Source organism: Synchiropus splendidus, chromosome 9, assembly GCF_027744825.2.
Source record: "Synchiropus splendidus isolate RoL2022-P1 chromosome 9, RoL_Sspl_1.0, whole genome shotgun sequence".
In the NCBI taxonomy this organism is placed as follows: domain Eukaryota; kingdom Metazoa; phylum Chordata; class Actinopteri; order Syngnathiformes; family Callionymidae; genus Synchiropus; species Synchiropus splendidus.
Genome location: NC_071342.1, coordinates 18,968,209 through 18,993,786, shown reverse-complemented (window position 1 = coordinate 18,993,786; position 25,578 = coordinate 18,968,209). Strand labels below are relative to the sequence as shown.

The following is a 25,578-nucleotide window of genomic DNA, read 5'->3' as shown; positions in this document are numbered from 1 at the left end:
CAAATGAAGCCCTTTTATACCGTCTCAGATCACAAAGCTAATTATGTCTTAAAGGCCACCACATCCAAGTGTAAATAAGAACACATTAGTGGTGCAGGATGGATTGCAGTCTGCAGCACCGCCTGGCTTTATTGCAAACACAAACCATGGCGAGTCGCAGCTTTTATCAATCACTTTTATAGGATGCAGAACCCAGCGCCTCCCGGCAAACTTCTCTTTTCAATGGGCTTTGCTTTTGAATGTCCTGTGCAGGTTGTTAATTCAAAGCTCTGGTGATGGAAGGAAGACAAGGTTTGATTTATGAAGTGTGAAACTCAACAGCCAGTGTTGCTGCTTATGAATTAACCAAATCTGGCTCCCGCTCGACTCCTGCCATGACAGCCATCTGTCCACCTGCGAGGGAGAGTCTCCAGGTCCCTCGTTGGCACTTGCATTTCTGTGTTATGCAATAAGTGTGGGTGTCTTTGAAAATGAGAGTGATGAAGGAATGTCTTTCCGGCTTAACACCTGTGATTTCCCTCTGCAGCAGTGTCCCTGGCTCTCGCCCTCAACGGAGTCTTCACCAACACCATCAAGCTGATTGTGGGCAGGTAAGGGCGTCGCCTTTAGAGGGCGCGGTTGAGACATGAAGGGTTTTGTTTCTGATCAACAGACCCAGGCCCGACTATTTCCAGAGGTGTTTCCCTGATGGTCAAGTGAATGCGAAGATGCTGTGCACTGGGGAACCTCATCTGGTCTCAGAGGGACGCAAGAGTTTTCCCAGCAGCCACTCCTCATGTGAGTTACAGTCCTGTGTCTATGGCTACATTTAAAAACTCTTCAAAGTAACAAGAGTATTTAGATATCTAAATATATTTAAGATCCTCACCCTATTTGAAGAATAAATACAGTCCAAGTCAAACACTTTTAACATTCATCGAACCTTATGGAACAATTTAAGAAGCTCTGGCTGCTCCGCCGCAACTGTTGCAATGCATTATGGCGTGAACAGCTTTCACCAGAATTTTAAAAATCTCCTATCAAAACACTTGCTATCAAACATTAATACATGAGTCAAGTTTGTTTAATACTGTGCATATACTCAGCAAACAGACATAATGCGAACACGTAAACCTATTGGAATCCAGTAGATTTTAAAAGTTGAAAAAAGAAAAGAAAAAATGATGCTTTATATCTCAACATGTATTTTTTTTAAATCAAACTTCACCCCAAAATATAGTTTCTCCTCCATAAAAACATATTTATACTTCCCTGATACTGAATGTGTAGACGACATATGGTCATTTCATGCAGCATATCTACGCATTGTTCCAGAGGCGTGTCGGTGGCACTATAAGTTATAGTGCTCTTGAATGTTGTCCGTCACTTAAATCTCTTAAACTCAGAGCTCAGTTGTTTCCTCCGAGCTTGAAGAGGTCGATATTTGCTTCACTCTGCCAGAACCTAATCAGACTTCAAATGATTGAATCTAAAGGGATACTGAATGCGTAATATATGCAATATTTCTAATGGATTTGAGGGCTCTATCTATTCCAGTATAGTGGGTGACTCCGACAGACAAACAGATTGCTTTGTACATCCTTCTCTGTCCTCCTTAAGGTCCTACCTTAATAGGAGGGAGCACTGACATTGGAGTCACTTCATTTTGACAGAAAAAGCTGAAAACTCCTTCCCAGGATAGGATAACTTCAATAAAAACCTCATGATACTTGTCTGCTAGTTTGTTTCAGAGACTTTTTCATATCACAATTCAGACAATTTTTTTGCAAAAGTCATGGTTTTTATATTCACATGAACACCAACGTAGTGTAGTGTGTCCCAATACTCTTAAGTAACTACTGCGAACTACGGCGCTGACTTGAAACCAAGTGGGAATATGAAGTGTGGATAGATTTCCAGCATACCAAAGTACTTTATGTAAAAACAATGTTGGATAGGACAACGGGGATGTTTTAGGAACAAGGACTACACTTCTGTTTCTTTACTTTCTCTTGTAACACACGTTAGCGACCCAAATGGTCTTCCATGTCCGCCAACATGAACAATACCACATGTATGTACAGCAGTATGTTTATATTTCTTCTTAACAAACAACAGTCGTCTAGCTAGGATACCTCATAACACAGATCTATCACCGCAACGTAGCAGCGAAGCCGGCTTTGGCTCCGCCCGTTTCTTCTCCGTTGGTTCACCAAACCGCGTGAGACGTTGGAGCTCGAACACTCGAAATGCGGGACACCAAACACAGCACGGCCAATAACATACTGTCTTTACGCAGGACGTCATGAAGTGTTCCAATTCTTCGTCGTCGGAGGGCACTTCGTAGTGGAGAACACTCAAAACCACGTGCTAATGTTAGGGTGAGAAATAGGACACAGCCCAAGACTATGTTTTGACTTTCAGAACCTTGCTCATTTAATCCTTTTAGCTCACCGACAACACTCCCATGAAACATCCCTTCTGAGAATTTGATAATCCACCCAGTCAACGAGCAGGTCTTCGCTTTGATTTTATCTTGAGGAAACTCTGTATTTGGAGCAAACCTGGGTGCTTCCTGTGTCTCTAAATGATCTATAGGTGTGGGTGAATTACATGCCGTCGCTCGGGAAAACACACATTTCCTAGAGAAGGTGGTTGAATTAAGCTTGTTTGTGTTGTTTATTTATATAGTGGGATGGAGGGGGTGTCCCCCGCATATCGCCCAGTGTAGCTGGCATGGGCTCCAGCCCTGCATCAACCTATTAAGAGGATAAGCAGAAAATGAATCAATTCCTGTTGGCTTCCTGCGACGGCCATCTGCTCAGCGGCAGGCTGTGTAATAACGCCATGAATCAACAAGATAATCCTCCATTTCTGAGGTGAATTGCTGCTTCAAAGTCGGCAGTTTTTGCACATCTGATATAATTTACTGACTATCACTTTGATCCAAGTGACACTCCACTAAGTGACTCGCCACTGAGTTAATGCTTCGACTGTTTGTTCAACATTGGCCCTTTGCAGTTTTACCTGAGCATGGAGGGATATCTCTGCCATGGAGATTTGAATACAAAAAACAAATTGAATTTGAAATTTGAAAAAAAAATTGTTCAGAAAAATGATGTTTTGATGCCCGGTTATTAAGGTTTGAATACAAAAAAAAGATTTACATTCTGTTTTAAAAAGTTTTCATTACAACATGAAAATGATGATTTAAATGAGTAATATAAAGGTTTTTTTTTTTTTTTTTGGTCGTAAATTGTATTTAGGAATTCAAAAGTTTTTTTCCGATCTTTTCCAATTTTTTTTTTACAGATTTTTTTTATGATTTTATGTGCTCTGTGGGTGAAGCCGAATCATGACTGACAGCACTCAGAACCGTAGTTTGAGGTGTGATGTTTACAGGCAACACAAATATTGTGATGCCGTAAAAACACATGAATATGTGGATTAGTCACGTGGATGTTGGAGAAAAAGTGCAGATCCAGTGATGTCATCTAGTGACCGGTTCTTGTTTGTTGCAACACTGCGCTGAATTTGAATTCAGTTTTACACTTATTTTGCATTCTAATTCAAATGAAGCAACTTTGTGGACGACATATGAACATTTCTTACTACATTAATGCCTAGATCCAAAGCCTTGTCGGTGACTCTTTGAGTCATAACATCTTATTGGAGCCTCTTTAATGCTGCTTTTTAAAGTGTAACTGAGTTCATGAGAAGCAGCAATGATTCCACTATGAATGTGATCTCAATTACTTGAAGTGCCAATTCTCTGTTGGACACTTCTGGACTCCCACTTTTGCACTGTTAAATGATTCAGGTGTTCGTTGTCCAGCTGTTGCATGTAAATTGGTATTCAGCTTTTCTGCGGAGGGTCAAATCATTCACCACCACAAACCATAAAAAAGAAAAAGCTCCTCTTTTTTCATAATCTCCACAATGTTTCACTCTGCGCCGGATCTGCGGTGAGTACAGAAGCAGTCGTGGCTTTGAAACGCCACTTTTCTCTCCCTTCAGTAATGAGTTCACAAGTAGAATGCTCATCCTGTTGAACCACGCAGAATTCCCTGCTGCAATATGCAGAGGGAAAAATGTTCTTGGGCTTTGAGCTCGGCATTTATGTTTCAATTTTCATTATATTTCAATAGGCGCGCTTGGAATTCATGAGGGTGTCCAAAGAGTGAACGCATAAGTATTGCATGAGCACTTACATCGGAAAATAATGTTCCTCGCGGCTGACGGGACAATTTGGAATGTTTTGTTTACATCCTACTGTAATTACCGCTCGGCAAGCAAATCTAGCAGTGATATACAACGTAAACATCCGGCTGCTGCTTTCTGTCAGGACCACATCACAAATAATAATCCTGCAGTGTCTGACTTCTGTTTACGTTGTTTACTCAGCTGTGGTTGTCCTGCTTCATTTGCTTTTCAGTAAATCTTTTGGTGACTGTTAGTCTCCTGAACTTAAATATGAAAGGTTCCGGTGCCAAATGTAATTTGTACCAGGCATCCTCGCAAAATTTCCATCAGCTTAGAAAGTGTGGACTAGAAAATATGCACCATATAAGGCAAGTAAAATGACACTAGTGATACATCAAGCTGATTATTTTGGAAGCATTTGGAGCAGGAAAACAATGGTCCTCTTGGCCTGTTCTGGCAACTGTCCCACAGTGGCAGAAATTATTAGTGCCTGAGTTGGCAAAATTGGCAAAACCTGACATTGATGCACTGAAAATTTGAAAAAAAAAAAATTAAAATTACCACACCCAAAGAGATTGTTAAGATGATGCAGTCAAAACTGTGTGATGGTCTAAATACGTCCAACATGTCTGTGGTGTGGAGACATTTCAACACATCCAAGAAATACAGGCGAAAATTTTTAAGACGTGTTAAGGTGTATTTGCAAGAGGGATTGCGTGTCACTTACCACATGCTGGTCAGCCTCACTGAGCCAACGCGAGTCTCGACTGTATGACGTGTTGATAGGGACAATAAAATCCCAACAGTCTTAATAGACACTACATTGGATCTCGCTAACTAAAGTGACCATCTCCTCTGATGTATCTGTAGCAGACGTTATTCCTTTAAGTGTGGCTCTAAAGTGTCTTGTGAGCGAAAGAGGCTCAGACTCAAAGTGAGTGAACATAATGAAAAATACACTTTGAGTCTGTCAATCTATTCAGATCGTCCGCACTTCAAAGTGACTGTACCTGATCCGTGTTACAATACAAGTACTGTATGACTAATAAAAGTTCTTCTTTGGATATTGGTATAAAGTAGAGTGTGTGGAGAAATAGTTACCTGAATAGTTACCCGAAGATGACTTCAGTTCTTCGCTACAGAAAAGGAGCACATATCACACATAGCGTAAGACCACTGTTTTATTTGTTTAATTGAATATTGTCAGTAGTTGACATGCCTGTGCTAAATACATATTTTCATAAATCTGTTATTGGTTTCAAGTATGAAATGTGAATGCTACTGTATTTTATGTTACTGCAATGCATTGTTTTTGGTGGGTTAAGCACACATGCATAGCCATAAATGCATTGGTATAAATAGCATTATTTGGCAAATGTTGAAGTGTTGTCGGCTGCTGAATGTAACTTGCACAGTATCTTGTAGTCTATTGAAGTTAGGTTTGAAACCAAGTAATCGGAAAACCAACTAAGTAGCTTTTTAAATGGAGTAGTTGGATGACTCCTTCAAGGTACCATGGAGGTTTGAGATGTAAGAAGAAGAAGACAACCAATGAGGGAGTGTGGATCTGCTCTGCTCAGTGAATGTTGAAACTGAAAAACAGTATTCAAATGTGGGTCAATTGTTTTGAGATATTTGAATTCAAAGCAGCTCCGTAGCCAAAAATATACTTGCTTTAAAACTCAGACTGAATGCTTGATGACTAAAGCATCAAGTGGAATAGTGGAGAGTTGTTTGATCAGTTTAAATAGGACGGTTTTTGCGCAGCTCTCATTAGCGAAAGTCACCAAATAATGGTGTCTATTGATGCTCTCTTTTATGGAATATTTGAGCCTCTATAAAGGCAGGTATTCAAGATTAGAAACCCAATGCAGACAGTGAAGCAATCCAGTAACCAGGTAGAGAAGTGGCCTCAGGTAGTATGATGTTGTGGGACATATTGCAAAAGGGTTCTTATTAAAGCGTCTTCAAAGACACCTAATGGGGGAGAAGGGCTTTGAAGCTCTGACTGTTTCCCAGAAGAAACGCCGGAGAGAGGCTCTGTATGGATTACAGTCGTCAGCGCAGCAGCTCTAATAGCCTTATGCTGTCGCGCTGTGACTCAGGATGTGATGGAGAGAATGGTGAGCCGAGGCCATGGTGAGCACACATACGCCGGCACATTTAGAAAGCATAAAGAATTCAATTTCCCATCAGTCTCCTTTCAGCAGGACGAGTCTTGTCGCTCCGTGAATATGTTCTGGAACTTTGATCCCGTCGGATGTTAGCGGCAGACGGTTAGTGGGGTCAATCCAATGTCAAGAGATGGTGTGGGTTCAACACCAGGAAAAAACAAATTCAACCCCACGCCGATGATTTCATTGTGTAGTTACGAGCAGTGATGCCAACAACGCGTAACAAGCCAGTCACGTTTTCAACACGCGGGCAGCTCACGTATCAAGCTGCCGGCTACACAGCAGTAAATAACAGGAGGGAGGAGAGAGATGCACGTTTCGAGCTGAAAATACAGCCACTACTTTGAATTAGTGTCTGCGATAGAGAATGTTGCAGGGTCCACCAATGCGCAGAAATCACTGGTTAAAGAGAGCGAAATAAAGTAGCCTTGCAAATGTGTCAAAAGTGCAGACTCAAAAAACTATGTACCAGTTTTTTAAAATCCTCTTGATAGGTCAAGTTAAACGACACTTATGATAGATTTATTAGACTTTTATAGGTTTTTTTTCTTTGGTGCAGGAAGAAACGGTACTGATGTGATGTACTGATGTTGCATTTTCTCTCGAAAGTCAGAAATAAAATGATCCTTGGCGCGTAGAGGCCAGTAGCAGCAGCCACTTAAGTGCAACTACAGCCTCCAGGTGGACAAAAGCAGACGTGACACACTGAGACTTCATAAACTTCTGCCTTGTAGTTTAAAAAAAAGAGATTTTTTTTTTATTATATACATGACAATATATCACTTTGTTTTGTTTTTCATACTTTTGTGTGTGGTTTTCGCTCCAATGGGTTATGAGTGTGTCAAAGCAAAGCATTGACTGTACATTCATATAACTGAGGTTGTGCCAAAAACGATGAGCCCAAACATGGAAAAACACTGAACACCCAAGAACTCCAACCTCAAAATTGACTTGAAAGACATTGTTTAGGCGATGAGAGCTGTCATCCAAATGTAACGTGACAAGTAACTTGTAATCTAACTTAGTTACTTTTAAATTCAAGTAGTCAAGTAACTACGTTACTTTTTGAGGGAGTAATCAGTAGTCGGATTACTTTGTCAAAGTAACTGTGGCAACACTGGTTACGAGTAATCCATCAGAATGTTTTTGCTTTCCAGGTCCATGTTCACCACTGACTAAGTTCACCAAAAGTGGAAATGTATCATGAATGGAAGCAGACACTACCTTGAAAGGGGTGAAAAAATACATATTCATATAAATACATATTCCCTTAAAGCCATTGCACACGCAAACAGCACCACTGCGATTGAATAGTTCCACTTCACTTACCTCGGTCTAACTCTCCCTTCAAATGTTAACCGATGAGAATGGAACGTTCTTCAAGGCCTGCCATCATCACCATCTATCATCTGTGCTCATTCATGCTGCCATGACGGCTGAGATATTTGAATTTAGTATGCCGTCCACATTGGCAAATAGATTACTTACCGGAGCGCTCTTCACTTCAAGTGTCCAAAGAGGTTGAGGAACAGCTTGCGTGGGAGCCGGAGCTGCAATTATACAGCGCTGATAATGAGTTCCTGTTAGGCCGCGGTGTGTTAATGGATGGAACCACCACGGCCCGTAAGTGGCTGGTTAATATGCAGCTTTGGTGTCCAGGAACACCAGTTTCCCACGAGTCCCAGTCTGGGTCAAGCCATGCGAGAGGCATCGCTGCCACTCCGAGCGTTTGGTATTTAACCCTCGAGCTTCAGTGTGGACATTTTAGTCCCATTTTCTCTTCTGAACTGGCTGTCATTTGATCTGTGTCTCCTCCACACATTTCAATTTCATGTTTTTAAGCAGCCGTCAAACCATTAAAGACAATGACCAGCGTAAAAAAAACTTCCTCATGGCACCGCCTCCTCAAACAGTCCTTAAAAGCACAGTGAAAGTTCAGAGTGTGGGTGGTATTTGTGATCGACTGTGTTTGGGTCCACCAGGCGCTATGACATTTCTGTACGAGTGTCTTCACATCCATCATTCTCTCTGAGCCAGGATGAAGTGTCGGAACAAATGCATGACTTGTCGACGTTGCAAAAACTCTAATGGCTTCTTAAAAAGTTTTCTTATCAGTATTTATGGTGACACGAGATGTTTTTCCATGATTAGGGAATAAATCTTCTGTGGTTTCATGACACTACAATATATGATCCAGTCATGCATCCAAGAGTCACTCGACGTGGGGCATAGAAGACGGGAGTCTTCCGCCACGCTTGCTTGTCTGTACACGATGAAATCGCCATTTGTCAGATCCCTGCGACGGATATTGAATTATTGCATTTATTTGTTTTGGTATTTCATTTGGTTCTGTTTTAAAATGAAAGCAGTGCAGTGAGCCCTTACGTTTGTCATGATTCTGCTGAATACCGAGGCTTCACACAGCAGATGAGTCGGTCGTATCCACAAAAGTGCTTGAAAGTGTTGGTCCTGTGCCGTTGTCTTTTTAGTTTAACGTTGACTTCACTGTCTAATCTCGCCATCTGACAGTCATCACTTCACAACAGTACACACAGTAGTGCTTGGCAACAGCTGCTCTTCTAAAGACTAGCTTGTAAATATTAGAATGAGCAGCAAAATGACCGTGACATGCAGCAGACCATGGAGGAGCACACGCTCTACAGCAGAAGAGAGTGCGGCCCGGGGGCCAAATGCGGCCCTTTAACTGTATTTATGTGGCCCTAATGGAGTCAGAGTAAAACTTTAATACTGACATTGTTACTGTCTCCAACATTTTTGTGTGGGGCATTGTTTTTTGTTCATTGTGATGCAACTGAAACCGAACTTTCTTGTGTTTTTTTAAATTGTTGTTGAATTGAATGTAGATTTTGAAATGTAGGAGACACATCGAAAATATTTAAATTTTTCATTAAACATTTAAGTGTAGTTTTTTTTTTCTATTAACCCTCCTTTCTTTGGGTTTGATGGCCCCTTTCAACGGTCACAATATATAACGTGGCGCCTTAGGTAATTCAAAAAACAGAGCAAAAAAGATGGGAAAAGATGCACCTCCGTGCAGCTATAGCCTCAGTCACAGCAACTGACAGTACCATAGTGCTCGTATATGTTTAGAATTAATTCAGTCACATGGAGTAAATGTATAGTGAAAAAAGGGGACGATCAGACCAGTAATGTACATGGCCTGTCTGCAACATCAAGCTCCTCGATCTGAGCGAGGAAGTGGTAGTGGAAGTGCTTTCATTCAGCTCAGGCATTTATTGCAATTCGAGTGCTCCATGTCAACGCAGTATGCTTCCATGGCAAGGCTGCCATCTTTACTTGTTTTGGTCGGGTTGAGTCACAACTGCCCCCAAATGTTCCTCCACATGCCTCATCAGTTGTTGGTCATCGTCTTCTATCTCCAACATTCCTGGTCCAATACTGATATCTTCATCTCTGAAACAAGGACAAAATGGGAAAAAAAATAGTAATAAATGCAGTAATGCCTTGACAGTATAAAAATAGATGCTAAAATCTTTGTTAATATTATCTGATTCTTAATTTCGAAGTATACTTATGTGTTTATGTAATATAAAGGCACATCATTGAATGTGTTTTTTTATTGAGATATTTTGAGGAACAAATGCAGGGAATGAAAAGGAAGAAAACATCATCAACAATCACATTTATTGTTGTCTCTCACGATTGTCCCATGGAGCTGCCCAGGTAGACGCCATGGTCAGATCTCCTTCAAATATTCATGGGACCTTCAGTACCATTATCATCTTTCCTTTCATGAACTGGTTCCCTCAGATGAAGATTATTATTGCATTCCCCAGTTGCTTGACTTTGCACGAACCTTGTGTTTGTTTGAATAATTAAAAAGCCACCGCTCTCCACTCATCACTCACGCACGGCCCCAGTGTTCTGTCGAGGGAATTATAGCTTGAATTGAAGAAACGGAATCCTTGTCCTCTGTGAGCCTGTTGCAGACGATCTTTCTTGTGCTTTAGTGAGTTGAACCTGCTCATTGTGCAACCTCGCTGCTTCTGTAATCAGGCGCAGTTTTCCATCATGAAAGGCATTTGTAGGTTAGAGTGTGTGTGGGAGAAGCAGAGGTGCTCCCCACTCATGTTTTATACATTTCACTACATCTCGGCTCCTCATCTGATGTCGGCGACCGTCTGGGGCTTGTAGCCATAAACAGAATATACAATGATCGATATCACAAGTTGGATCAACATGTTCTTATTCTCGCCTGTGGTCACAAGCCATCACCCCGATGGGCTGAGGTCCCTGTGGCCAACTTGAAGGGGGGGGAACTTCTACTGGAACTTCTGTTCCTCCTCATTCTGAGAAGAGCTGGTGTGGCTCAGGAATGTTTTTTGTCTTGCGTCTTCTGGATGGAACGGATTAGTCGCTTTCTTGTTTGAGCTCATGGAAGAAGATTGTCGTAGCTGTGTGTCTCTTGGTTTGGGTCAAGCTGAGGTAGTCGAACACCAGTGGCAGTCACTTAGTTTCCCAAGATGTCAGGCAGACCTTCCAGCACCCCCTCGAGAACACTTCTTTTTACCCTCCAAGTGTCACCTTCAGTTTGGTGTTGTGGTTGGCCAGTGTTGACCATATGCATGTAACATCCGACTTACGACTGGGATCGGTTTCGACCAACCCTAAGTCGGATTGGACATAAGTCAAATGCCATTCAAAACAGCCGACGTGAGGGTTATAGGTGCTACTGTAGTGGTAGATCTCTGTGTGAGAGTGAGATGCTGGGACACTGTGCTGCTGTAACTGTCATACGCTGATACGTGCTGCGGTGCCAGACGTTGAATAAAAAAATAAAATAAGCATCTGCTGGTTGTGGTGAAATTACAGGTGGACGTAAGTCAAGCAGGTCGTAAGTCGGATGTTACTAGTAGTTTGTAGCTGTTTTGTTCCTGAATTGTGGGGGATGGTCAGAAACCTTTTTTTTTAATCCTTTGTGAATAAATCACTGGTAAATTCTCCCCAAAACACACTGCTCAGTAAGAAACTCTGTTCGCCTCTTGGCCATCGTGGTGATGTCAAGGTCATATTAGTGAGTCCCATCTGTCTTTGTGGTCTTGGCTTGGATTGTGACCAAATAACTGATAAAAGAAATTTGAAAAAAATTCAGCTGAAATAGGTGTCTACAGTAATAGAAGCCTGGGTCCTCACAACCTCATCTTGGATAAAGAGAAAAAAAGTGTGTAACTAAAAATGAAAACATTGATCTAGTCGATCTTTTGCTGCGTTGATTCGTTGCATACACACTGTTTAGAGCAAACCGGAGTACTCAGTTTTATTGGTCATGATAAAACATTTTTATCATTGGTTGTGATCAGAGAGCGAATGGATGGTAGTTGATGATGGTTCTCTTGAAATAAAATACATGAAAGCATAAAACAAGGAAGCACAAAGTCAATGTTGTCATGTGAAGACGTTGACTTAAGTTTCTTCAGAAACTCAACTGACTTCAGCGTTATAGCCATTGTGTTTAAGAAGCTAAATATGAAGGAGAAAAAAATGTAGAAATAGACTGCTAACTCACACTGCTATGGAAAAAAAATCCTAAATAAAAATAGATATTAAAAATAATAAATACCGGGCAATTCATTTAGCCTTAAATTCATCCGACTAGCAATGACGCTAACGTCAAAGCAGTTGTAGACTCAAGGCTGACTCTATTGCTGCTGACAAGTCGACCTGTTTTCAGCCGAGAATGAAGTCTCTCAGCACCTTCCTGAGCCACTATGTTTTTAAAATGTCAGCCCAAGTTATGATGATGTAAGTTTAGTCTGATACGATCCTGGATCAGACTCTGCTTTCACTTTGTTCAAAAATAAAACTGTCAAATTATTTTAGTTTAAATTTATCAGAGTCAAATGCTTCAGGTGTATATCAGAGCCACGTCTATCTTTTGTTAAATGAATCATAACATTATGACCACGTATGTGTGCCACATGCTATATATGGGGTGAAAAATGGCAAGCACACAGCATGAGAGTATTTAGCTTTTTATTCCCTCAGCAAATCCATGAAGTATTGAGTATAAGCATAAAAAGATCTGCATCATGCAGTATATGAACCATGTTGTGATAAAATCGATGTATTCAAGCAACCCATGCTTGCAAACATGGATCATGTGGCATCTGGAAGTTAAAATAAAGGTAAACTCTGTCCGATAGTGTTGTTCATAAAGCAACTTTTGAAGCGTATTTTCTGGATCACCTGCAAAAGAGAACATTTCATCTGCAAAGTTTTAAAAGTACATCTCTGCCGTCAACTCATTTCAACTCTAAACAGTGATGTGAATTATGCAGCAGCCAATTTAAGCAGCTGATTTCCCAGCTTTAATTTTGTTTACTGCTTTTGAAGTGATGGAGTTAAACAGCTCCAAACCAGCCATCTTGGTGAGAACGAGTGGAGAGCAAGTGAGGGGGAGAAATGTCGGAAAATTAAACATGTGGACTCTGGTGCTGCATCACTGATTCACGTTGGCCCAAATGAGCAATAGAGTTGCCTTGTCTATAGCTGCAGCTATTGAAATAAATGGAATGAGCGAGGCTGCGATTGGAAACGTAAGGAGGTCATGTGTAAGTGAGATGGATCGACAAGCGTTGAAGCTCAGGTCTGACCAGGCGGGAGTGGAGAAACGGCAGTAGCTGCTTGGGTCGAGAAGGATATGGTGCCTCGGAAGCTTATTAATTTAAAACATTTTTTCCTCTCATATTGATTTGTTTAAGCTGCTGATTTTGCTAAAGGGGAAAGTGGCAGTTACGCATCAGGATCTCGGAAAGACCTCATTGGCTGAGGGAGACAGTCAATGGCTGTCATGAGGAACATGGAGGATGATGAAGTGAGGTGAAGGTGAATCCATCCCAGGGATTTATGTGTCTCTTAGAATGATATTTGCCCCCCACGGAACACAAGACAAGGGAGATTTTTATGATGGAGTGTTGTCATAATGAGGGACTAGAGAACTCAACATTTGAAACATAAGTCAGGACAGTCATATCCTAAGGAGAGGTCCTCTGTAAGGTGGAGTGTGTCGGCCCGGGATCCATCATGGAAGAGCGCTGACATGGAGCGGCGTTCTCAAGATTATTTCTTTATCTATAAAAATTAATGCTGAAAAATACCCCAAATGCACGTTTGTTTTCGACACATCTTTTTCAAAAATAGCTCTTAAAATTGCTTCAATGGTTGCAGTGCATTACGTGTTTGTTTTGACTGTCAGTCATGCCATTATGAATCTATGTTGTGGACAACCTATACGCACATTATCACTACAGCCTGTTGTTGTTTTGTTGATGCTCAGAGGACATTAAATCACTTCCTCTGTAGCTTTTGAAAATGAGTACATACAAATCAAATACAGTGGTATCTCGGGTCTCAACCACAATCCGTTCCAGAAGTCCGTTCCAGAAGTCCGTTCGAGAAGCGAATTGTTCTAAATCTGAATCGATTTTTCCCATTACAGTGAATGGAAAAAGAAATAATGCGTTCCAAGCCTTAAAATAGTCTTTTGTAGGAGTGAATGTAGAGTGTCTGCTGCAGGTGCGCTGTTCATCTATGTGTGTGGCCGCTGCATGTGGGAGGGGTTGCCGAGTGAGTGACGTCTCTCCAGAAGTGAAGAGGTGCCCGGTGCGTGTCCAGCTCTGAATGTGCGCTTCTGTGCAGTTTGGCTGTGACAAAGTCATAAACCAAGTCACGCTCTGTCCCAGACTCGCCTCATCCCTGTCCCAGCTCCAGCCCACAACAGGACATCAAACCCTGGAGTGAGCGCTCCAGCACCTCCCCTGTGACACTCTACCACGGTCCAGTGCGGAGACAGGAAAGGTTTCACACCTCAATATGAAGAAAATACACCAGTAAATGTAGCTAACGGGACACGTCTGCATACAGAGGCTGTGTTATACACAATAACAAAGCGCGTCGTGGGTCAGCTGATCGGTCCACGCACGTTATGTTTTTCCAGCTTTTTTCGGGGGCGTTCGAGTTCTGGATTTTCGTTCGAAATCCGAAGCAAAAAAATCTGGAAATTTTTGTTCGAACTCCGATTTGGTCGAAGTCCGGGACGTTTGAAAACTGAGGTACCACTGTAGTTACTTCCACCAATAACTTTTTAACTTGATGTATGGTGAACGCTCAATTTCTCTATGATATTTACGTAACCAACTAAAGCCCAGATGTATAAAGATGGTGGGAGGCTGGAAACAAACCTCGGCTCCTGTTCCTCCTCACTATTTTTCCATTAGAAATTCTCTATTGTTGCTCACTGATGAGTTTATTATTTGGGGATTCAGGGAATTTGTCACAGGTTTATCAAACATAAAAAAATCAGGGCTGCTTTTTAATACCTTTTTTGTTGTTTTCGTAAACTTTCTCCCACACAGTTGCTTTCTCCGGGCTGGGCTTCACCTCCTTCTACCTGGCCGGGAAGCTGCAGTGTTTCACGGATCAGGGCAGAGGGCGAAGCTGGCGGCTCTGTGCCATGGTGCTGCCGCTCTACAGCGCCATGATGATCGCCATGTCCCGCACCTGCGACTACAAACACCACTGGCAAGGTTGGTACAGCCACGCAGGCACAGGCGTGGATTTGTAGAATGAAAGCACATGTTGATGCGACCGAGGCTAAAAATGATTTTTAGTGATCACTCTTGTGTCATAATCCTCACCCACACAACAGAATTCTGGAAATACTTTTATTTATTTGCAAAAAAAAAAATTGTCACTTTTCAGTGGCGTGAAAATCTGGAGTCTGATTTTCTTCCATGCACCTTACTTGAGAACCACGGAGGTGCACATTAGATTTGTGACAAACTAGATACAAATTAAAGAGCATGACCACTTCAATGTCTCTACTTCTTCCATCCATCCATCCATCCATCGTCGCCCGCTTATCCGTTGCTGGGTTGCGGGGGCAGCAGCTTCAGAGGTCACGCCAAACGGCCTTCTCCCGAGCGGCATCCACCAGCTCCGACTGGGGGATCCTGAGACGCTCCCAGGCCAGCGTAGAGATATAATCTCTCCACCTGGTCCTGGGTCGACTCCTTGGTCTCCTCCCAGCTGGGCGTGTCTGGAACACCTCCAAAGGGAGGCGTCCAGAGGGCATCCTGATGAGATGCCCAAACCACCTCAGCTGACTCCTCTCAATGTGGAGAAGCAGCGGCTCTACTCTGAGCACATCCACATCCACATCCACATCCACATCCCGGCCGGGCACAGCCCGAAAGAGCAGCGTGGACCATACTCCATCCATCCCATCGTTGCCCCATGGGCTCACCACCTGTGGAGGCCATTCCAGGAGTCGGGTGCGCTGTCATTTGGGTGGCAGTGGAATGAGAGAAGGTCTCTACTTATTGATATTTAGCTTCACCAGAATCAGAATCTGCTTTATTGCCAAGGTCAGTCAAGATCCCACCAACAAGGAAAGTGATTTGGTACATGAACAAAACAAAATAATAGCAATAATAGTAATAAAAAGCAAAAAAAATAAATTAAAAATAAATAAATAAAGCAGGTCATATGAATTCATTGAGATCTATGCTACCAATGATGCCCCTTTTCAGTGGGTTGACCAGACATCAGTTGGTGACTTGCTATGCCAGAGCCTCCTAGCAATATTAAGACTCTTTTTTCAGGAAAAAAGAATTGATGCTAAGCTTCCTTACCCATTTGGTTGTAGAATATGGCTGTATAATGACATTTTTTGTTTTTGTATTCACCATAGTGACCATCAAGTCTCCACTCGAGGTCATCATCGTGTCATTGACGGCCAACATAATAAGCTATTTATCCTTTGGGAAGCGCTTTTGACCAGATCATTGACTGACAGCGAGTCTTGAAGGACCCAGTTCACACAGAGCAGCTGTGTTGTATCCTGATTGTACCTCACAGGACAAGGTCACGTTCCACCTGGGAAGTTGTCTATTTAAATTAGCAGGATAAACAAACAGACAATAACGTTGACCTTAGTTGTTGAACTGAGTCCTTGCGTATCCTTAAACTTTGCCGTTTGAGTGACATATGTAAAAACTGCTGGAATGAGTGGAGGAACAAGAAGTGGGTTGAATGCATTGAAAGATTTTTTTTTTTTGAGGGTTGAGGGAACCGTGAAGACCAGGGCGAGCGGTGGTGAGGGGCAATATTTCAAAATGAATTTCAGATAACAAGCACAAAAATAACAGCCTCAGGTCTTCCTGGGCTTGAGTGTCTTCCTTCTCCAAAAAAAAAAAAAAATACTCAGGTTCAATAGTGGCTCTATATTCTCCATAGCTGTCAATGAGAGTCACCTGTCGAAGGTGGCCCCCACCTTTCACCTCAAGTAAACCTGACCCGATGAATCATGAGCAAGCTAGAGAGAATTTGAAAAGACTTGTAGGAATGTATGTATTAATGTATATACTCGTGGTGATTTAATTTAATTGAATTAAATTTAAAATAAGACATTAAGAGCTTAAATAAGGTTATATAAAAAACTTGAATATAGCCACCATCATGATTTATTGTGCTATTTATTTATTATTTATTATTTTGTTGTTTAAATGTATGTATGGGTCCATCATTTGATTCAGTAATTCAGTAAACCAAATTCATTCAAATTGAAAAATGTGGCTCCTTGTGGCAAATATTTGTATACCATTAAACTGCGATTAATTGAGATTATTTAATCGCAAATTCTCTAACTATATATATATATATATATATTTTTTTTTTTATTAATTTTTTATTTTATTTATTTATTTATTTTTTTTATAGAATCCCACCCCTCGTATGTACTAACCATTATAAAATGAGTGAAATGGAGTCTTGAAGTGACACCAAACTACATAAAAGATGCATTAACAAATGAAATAATGAGGGAGAAATCTGATGCCAGAATGTAGTATTGGTTTAATGGGACATTGCAATGTGCCCTCATCTCTCAGCTGCAGACAGTGAAGCTGGTTCTGTCAGCTTCAGGAAGAACGTGAGGTTGGGTTTCTTAATGAAGTGAGCAGTCATATTGTCATGTTTACTGCATTCATTTTCTTCCACTTATTCCCAGAATTCCGGAGGCGATTCATGTAAGCAAAAGTAGCACAATAAACAGGTCCACTACATCATTGGGCTCATGAGGTCGAGAAATTATTAGCAAGGAAAAGACAACAGCGTCTAAATAGAGAGCACAGACATTAAAGTGTAGCACAAACAATCATAAAGCTTTTACCCTCAGAGCCGGCGCACACCCACTCGCCGGTGCAGCCCATTAAACTTGAGGGTCTTGGTCATGTTCATAAACCCAAGCAGCGGGACCCCATTATCCCGACCACTGATCCATGATGGATCCAGAATCCGCCAGCCGACCGTTGCACTCCACGGGTTCACTCCCTCGTGTGGGCCAGCCGGTGTCGAATCTGTGTCCCGGAACAAAAAATATTATTAAACCACGGGTTATTACAGTCTGAAGTTAGTGAAACAAAACATTTTTTTGACCTGTGGTGGAATAATATTGTAAGTTTTTCAGCTGCTCGCATTATCTGTCATGTTGATTTATAACCAGAAACAGAGGCACAATATCCCACCCATATGATGTATGGAGTCCGAAGAATGCAGTGTGAAATTGGAGTGGTGCCTGTAAGTCATTTCAGTTGGGATTCATCATTTGTGGGATTATTTTCACCCTCATATCACCTAGCTAAGCATGCAGGCGGCCTGCTCAGGCACATTAGTGCCTAAATAGTATTGTTCTTTCCATCAGCAGGTGTTATCTCTCCCCTCCTCCGAGACTTGAATATCTCTGCTTGCCTAAATGTGATTTTGTGTCTTCACAGACGCCGTTGTTGGGGGAGTTATCGGGTTGCTGTTTGCGTACATCTGCTACCGCCAGCATTACCCGCCCTTCCTGCACTCGGACTGCCACCTGCCTTACGCCAGCCTGGCTGCCCCCGCTGCTTACACGCCGCCACATCCCCAGGACGACCCGCAACCCACCGACAACGCCACGACCACCCTTCCCTTGGAAGGTTTGACTGAAGGGCCAGTATGACTAGTGGCCCCCGCGGAGACTCCCCCCAGCTCCCTCACCAAGCCGCTGATCCCACCTCCAGTTGTCCAATGACTGATGACTCATACATTCCAGAGGACAGCAAACACACCTCCACCACCTCTTGTTTCCTTTCCATCTTTCCGTTAAATCTGACTCCGGCTCAGCTGAAAAAAAAAAGGCTCTATAAATAGCAGCGTGTGAGGGGAGCGTAGGAATGTGGGACGACACCACTGAGAGGGGAGAATGTTTTGGGATATCAGTTTTTTTTTTCATGATGTAACAGAGGAAGTGCGGAACTGTTGATGGGTGCAGGTCTGACAGAAAGTTAGACACAACAAACCCACAGGACCTCAGTTAAATGTCACAGCAATCTTGCAAAGCCTTGAGAGCGCTGAACATCTTGATGATTTCAGCGTCAACCGAAATATGATTCCGATTTTATTTTATGTTTCCTTCCTCTAACTTCGCCAATACTTCATACAAAACTTTTGTGTCCGGAACCAAGTATGGACACTCAAATTATTTTCTGTGAGATTACTCAGCTAGAATAACTTTTCTGAATTGCACTTAAAACACCTAAATGTTACCTTCAGCATCTACATAAAAAAAGACGAGAGATGATGATAGCTTTTTGGGGGGATGGATCTTCTGCCCCTCCTGTGTTTTCTTCAGTGTGTATTACCATTGAAACATATTACTTTCCCTCGTAAGGTCCAAATAGCCCTCTGTCCAACAATCTAAAGTACCCCATGTCAAAAAAACAGGTCAATCTTGCTGCGCTTGTCTCGATCCGCTCTGATATTGAAGTTGGTATTTGAGTGATGATTGCAGATGGATCTGTTCAAGCTACGCTCAGTTTTCCAAGTCATCTCATCTTTTTTGCTGACTTTTTGACCAGACCTCATCCTGTTTCTACCCTTCCAAAACCCCATATCGTGTCAAAGTGTTTGCAAAAGAAACGCTGGGCATGTATTTTTTCTAGTTTTATTGGAGAGATTCTACATTTTTCTGATTACATCTATACATCTATAGTGTAGAGTCAAGTGTCACACAGATTGTCGGTAGCATACTGGCAGAAACGTCCAGGTGTAAACAGACTAAAGAAAACACATAAGCGGATATCGACTAGCAGAATTGGGGAATGCGAACGGTTTTAAACACATGTGGAGTTGAGGAGACACACATTGAGCTGTTTGGCCTGGGACTGCAAGAATTGAGATCCACAAAAGACACTATCAAGCTCACCGTGAACACTTTGGTCCGTGGCTGTAACTCCTCATTGATTTGTGGTACTCACCTTTCTTGTAAATGTCAAGCGAACTGGGCCACACAGCGATAATTGGGCTGTCTTTGACCCGATGTCAGCCAAGGATAGTCGCCTTCTCTTATACAGATATATTAGAGCAGGGGTCTGAAACCGGTCCTCAAATGGCCGCAGGTTTTTTGTTCCAGCCAGTCCCCTTTTCACCTGTTATTGACCGTTGGTTAATTGTCAGTCGGGTGTTGCTTGTTTCAGCTGATGGGTTAAACTGTGTGTGCTTGTTTGGTTGGAACAACATGGACAATTTTTACGACCAAGATTCCTGATGTGTGTGTTGAGAGATCACTCGCAACCTGAGCTGTGACTTGGAACAGTGTCATGGTTGGCTCAGGTGAACAGACCCAATCGCTAGGTTGTAACTGTCTCACAGATGACTCGACAAGAACGAGGCTAGTTTTACGAAGTTTTATATACAACAAACAAAATAACAGGGCACAGACAAGAACCAAAGAACTAAAGACGTCGCTATCCAAAACACGGAGTGAAGGAAACACTCAAGGAAGGGGAAAATCCTGAAAACAGAAGAGAGGTGAATTAATATCAAGCCAACTAACGGGGACTACCAAAACTGCACTCGAATACACACACGAGGCCCAAACAACAAAAAACACTCTGTGGTGGAACAGTCAAACAAGCATGCGTGGGAGAAAAAGCCAACAATAGAAAATAAGACACGAAGAAAATAAGGCAGGAAACAAACTAGAAGAGCAAACAAGAAAGCGGCAGAAACAACACGCACAATAGATAATTTGAAATGACAGATTTCAAGGAGGACTTTACCGCAGGACATGGAATAACCATCTGGCAGCGCAGGCTGGAACCCAGGTGTAGAAATCAGCGCGGCTTGATCATCAGACGAGCTCCAGATGCGCTGCCATTAAGCTGGGGGGAACAAAGGAAAAGGAAAAAAAAACACACACAAAATAACAAAATAAAAGCACAAGAAAAACAGGGAACATAACAAACAGAATGGAACCAATTAAGAAGTGATCTGACTGAGCAACAATGACACAAACAGGGGAGTTACTGTATGACGTTTATTGACTCTGTGTCAGTTAAGACTAGCTTTTAATCATTAGAAGCAAATATCACTTCAATATGAATCGGAATCTGTTCTTCCGGTCTATACCTTCACATGACTCCGTGGCGAACTTTAGTTACTGCCATTTAGTTATTATTATTCTTCTCAATAGGTGGTGAGGTACAATCTTCCTACCACAGACGTTATGGTGAATGGCAGTCTTTTTTATCTTCACCTGTGGGTTCTCTGACGCACAGATGTGGTGCCCTTTATAGTGTCCTTCAGTCAAGATTTGAACTTCACCTGTGATGACGGCCAGGACGATTACACCTGCATGTTTTCATGACTCAAACTAGGTAGAGCTTCTTTTATGGAAGCAAGGTTACATGCAGGAAAGCAATATGTTTGTCCCATTACCCTACGATGTATGCGACAAAAATATTTTTATTGTGATTCTCTCTATACTGAAACATTCAAATTCGCTTTAATAATATATGTTAAATAAATAATGGCGAAAATCCTCCACCAGGATCCTCCTGAGGAAGCTCCAACAAACTTCATCATGGCAGCTTTACTGAACTCCACTGAGGGATCTGTTTATTTTGTCTCGCCTTTTGTTCCTGAAGTTAAATGTACCTTGATTGAAATTCCTTTGGGATTCTGGTTGGTAATAGAGCGCGATGGCTGTGACTAAGGAGGAGACCCAAGAGCAAGAAGTAAAAGGTGGCAGCATGGAAAGAAGCAAGAATAGCATTCAAAACAAACTCATTGGAACAATGATAAAGGCCCAGAATAAGGAGAACTGAACTGCAAGGGTGTTGGTATAGTTATCAGAATGAGTCCAGAATAGTTGTCTGTGGAAGGTAACAGGAAAACAAGAGGCGTGAAAATGACAGGAAGCACAAATTAGAATTGAACCAGTGGGCAGGAAGTAGCAAAAACACAGCGGAGGAAGACCTCCAGGAGTTCGGAGTAATGCCTCCTACTGTCAAGAGACAAAACAGACATGACAAAAGGACCTTCATGATGTTCTCCATCATTCTGTGTACGTTCTGTGTGTCAAATTCTTCTTATAAATAGGTAAAGTTGAAATCACAATTAGCATTTAAGGTTAGCCGTTCAACGTTCTAGCAAGTAAAGATTATAAATGTCAAGAATTAGTCTGGAAAATTCCGAAAAACTGACTTGATGAAAGTGTAATTCAAAGACAAGCAGAGAGCCAAATGTTTCCTGTGCTGTGAAACAGATACGTTCTGAAGGAGGGAGGCTGATTTAAATTCTGTTTAAACTGCGATTTCCCATCCAAGAATGTCATTTACTTTTTGTTGCGGTGACGGTGTTTGAAATTTTGATCGAATGTGACACCCATGGTGGACATCTCTCCCGGAGACTCCGATGTTCTCCAGCACTGGCAGTGCTAAAACATTTCCCGATCTGTTAGCCATTCAGCGTCTCTCTCCAGAAGACACACGAGGTCCTGAATCCAATTATACCTCAATAAATTCAATCAATAACCGACAGGTGGTGGGAGTCTGTCTGGGCAGACACGGTCTCCTTACTGATTCTGCATTAGCGCTGACCAGCCGCCGCTGCTTATCAGGACATTACGACAGCAGGCAGCACCTCAAGGACGGCTCCAACATTACAAACAGCTCTCTGTCTGCAGAGGGAAGACACTGATACACAATCTCTGTCTCATTCGGAGAGGACAGGCCACGCGTCTGATGCATTATTCAAGCATCGGTCTTCAGTTATACAATCATTTTGCTCGTCCTATTATGTGAAAAGTGTCTTGAATTCAGTGTCCCCCCATCATCGTATGTCACCATCTATTTACAAGCAAAGATGGAGCCTGTCACCCACACAACAATCGGCGCCCTTTTATGACTCAGAATTGATGGATCTCGGCGAGTGCGTTTTTGCTGTGACATTTATGATATGCTGTGACCTGAGCTCAGCTCTTACACCACCGTGGAAAGATTGATCGTTTGCTTGTGGAGAAAGGTTGGAACATTATGACCGGGACGCCGCTGACGGTTATTCTGTCGTTTCCTCCTCATAGCAGATTGTTACAGTTTCCATATATCTCTCACTGCCGTCATCTTTTCAGCGGGAAGAATCAGCAGAGAGGCTTTTGCACAGGTGAGGAGGAGTCATCACTCAGCACCAGAGGTGCTTCGACCGTCCACGTCAGCAGCGCGTTGGCTTCTGACAGGATGCAATACGAGCGACATCAAAAACAGTGCTTGACTCTGCGCATCTGACTGTTTACACAGAGAAGCATCAGTGATCTGACTCCTAAATTTTGGGGCTAAGCAATTGTGACAAGAGTTTGTTGGCACCTGGATGTTTGTGTATTGTTTTAATGTTGTATATTTAGTGAGGAAGGACGCTCATTTGATAGTTGTTATGTTAAGGAGCCTATAACAAACATATTTTTAAAGTTGTTTTAATGATAATAACTATAAAAAAACATCTGTGAATCACAACAAAAAGGGCCTTGATTGTCAAGTCTGAACAAATATTCTTATGGGTTCTGCAACTTTGATTGCACAAAACTTTGCTGAACTAGGTACAACTTTTGTATCATGTTGTTTGTGATCCATGTTTCTTATTTATTAGCAACCATAGAGTCATGACGTTGCTCTACATCTTTACAACAAACATTGAATTCATTTGCATCAGTAATGTTTGGTGCAGGGTGCAGGCCAAGCAAACTTTATTTTTATGAGCTGCTCTGCCACTGAACAGGAAATATGAGTCTCAACGGGACGCGAACTTTGTCATTCATCAACTCAGTTGTTGCACTGATTATCGACAATATCTATTATTATTCTATTATTCATTTGTTATGCCAGAAAACAGCAAAGCTTGAGCACCGCAGTCTTCGTGGGGTCAAGACATCACTGTGCTTTGGCGCTGTCTAGCTATAAAGAACATTAAGTTTATCTCTCAGTGTGAGCCAACTGGTTGTGTTCAAAGCTCTTTCAGGCCCCGTAAAAATGGCCTCAAATTTGACTCCTCTTTTACTGGTTTAATGACTGTGCTTTACACCAACCTCAAGTAGGAACCTGGGTCTCGTGTGGAGTTAGTATGCTTTTAAATTGTATGTGCAACTGAGTTTTGTGCCTCGTGCCCTGTGATGGACCAGTGACCTGTCAGCCCCAGATAGAGAGTGAAAAAACTGCTGTGGTCCATGTTAGTTTGTCAGTTTAAATGTGTAAACACACAACAGAATTGTTCCTTACAACACTCATGACATGTGGGCGTGTCCTCATGTGCGCAGGATTGCGCTAAGGTCCATAAAATTACTAGCACTCATGTGTGCTGCCTTCATTCGTCAGCCAATCGACGTGACAAGAGATGACGTCCCCTAAAATACAAGTGGACTACAGATGAACTTGATCCTTGACGGTGGAGATTGTGTGTTGTGACACTCCTGACACAGTTCAAAAGCAGACTGAAGTCAACTCTAAGCATGTGTTTAATGAGTGTTCGGTCCAGTAGCGAAGAAGAAACAGGAGACATGGTCAGTGGAGCAGCATGAATGCACCGGTTAGTTCTCAAGTTCCCAAGTTCCTTATTGGATAACAGATACTGGAGAGCCAAGGACAAAGCCTCAATGACATTTTTCTTCGCAAAATAAAGCAGCTGTAAATGGGAACCAGGAACTTAACCCCTGCCGTCTGTTTACAAATCCTCCACTGACCGTTGGAATGTTTACACCTCTGTCTGGGCTGTGTCTGAAGCTTTAACGGAACATTTCCCTCTGTCAAGTGCGTTAAACGTCTAAGACTAATTCCTGAATTCAACAGCACAAACTTATTTAGCATCTCTTGGTCATTACAAAATAGTTGCACCCTCTGTCATTCCCAAATGAGTTGTATTTCGGTGCTATCGATGTAGCCATTTATTTATTTTTTAAATTTATTTCCTCTTTTTGCTGTGATTGTGAAACAAAAAAAAAACACTAAAGGGCAAGGATTGCTTCTCCTTCTGTAACTTCTTTTCTGTGAGTTTTTTCAGCGTCCTAATAAATGCAGAATTAGACTATGAAATATGAAGTTATTATCAGTTATGTTGAGTAGATGTCTGAAGAAACAAACCGTGTGTACGACTCTTTGTTCATGGCATGCCAGTTGCATTTGTGAGAGAAGACTATTTTCGATGAATACGCATGCCTGGCCTTGACAACCCGCGGAGCTTTGTTTTTTCGCTGTTTGTATACTTAATGTGCAATAAAAGACAGTGTGAAATGTGTTGATGAGGAGTGCGGTTGTGATGGTGTGATCGGTGAAGCCTGGAAGATGAGGCTCTCGAAAGTTTTCCTGATGACCAACTCAGAGTCGGTAAACTTTGGATTGCAGCGCAAGCTATTTTTGCAATTTTTATTCAATAGGTTTCTGCTTCATCAAGCCTGTTGGGTGACTGCAAAGACTGGACTGAGTTAGAGTGTGTGTCTGTGCACTAGAGAATTTCAATAAACGTCTGAGCGCTCAAGAACTCCTGTCGCCATTTATACATTCAAAATTATAACATATGCCAGGTGTCCAGCATTAGCTGCAACTTCGGGGAGAATTTATTTCTACTGCAGTCAGAAAACCAAGGTACAATGCAGCATCAGCTATTAGTGAAAAATGTGGCGCTAAACCGGTGTCCAAAACTTTAATTTAAAAAAATAGGAAGACGGAATAGGAAGAAGAAGAAAAACTTAAAAATATATACAGCACTAATATATATATATATATACATATACATATATATATATATATATATTTTTTTTTTATTAATTAATTTATTTTTTTATTGTTGAACTGTGCTTCATAAATGAAATCCAAAAGTAAAGGTC

At 41.9% G+C, this 25,578-nt stretch overlaps 1 protein-coding gene across 2 annotated transcripts in view; it reads left to right on the top strand.

The window, feature by feature from the left end:
* The window catches only part of plpp4 (phospholipid phosphatase 4), a 74,526-nt gene extending 49,401 nt beyond the window's left edge, over nucleotides 1-25,125 (top strand). Inside the window, exons 4-7 of one of the 2 annotated variants that reach the window (XM_053875501.1) lie at nucleotides 530-590; nucleotides 653-777; nucleotides 14,753-14,923; nucleotides 18,173-25,125. In XM_053875501.1, coding sequence (XP_053731476.1) covers nucleotides 530-590; nucleotides 653-777; nucleotides 14,753-14,923; nucleotides 18,173-18,387 — 572 coding nt within the window. In that variant the 3' untranslated portion in view covers nucleotides 18,388-25,125. Of the gene's footprint in view, nucleotides 1-526; nucleotides 591-652; nucleotides 778-14,752; nucleotides 14,924-18,172 lie in introns of both variants that reach the window. The other variant, XM_053875500.1, reaches the window with a different exon arrangement.
* The last annotated feature ends 453 nt before the right edge of the window (nucleotides 25,126-25,578 follow it).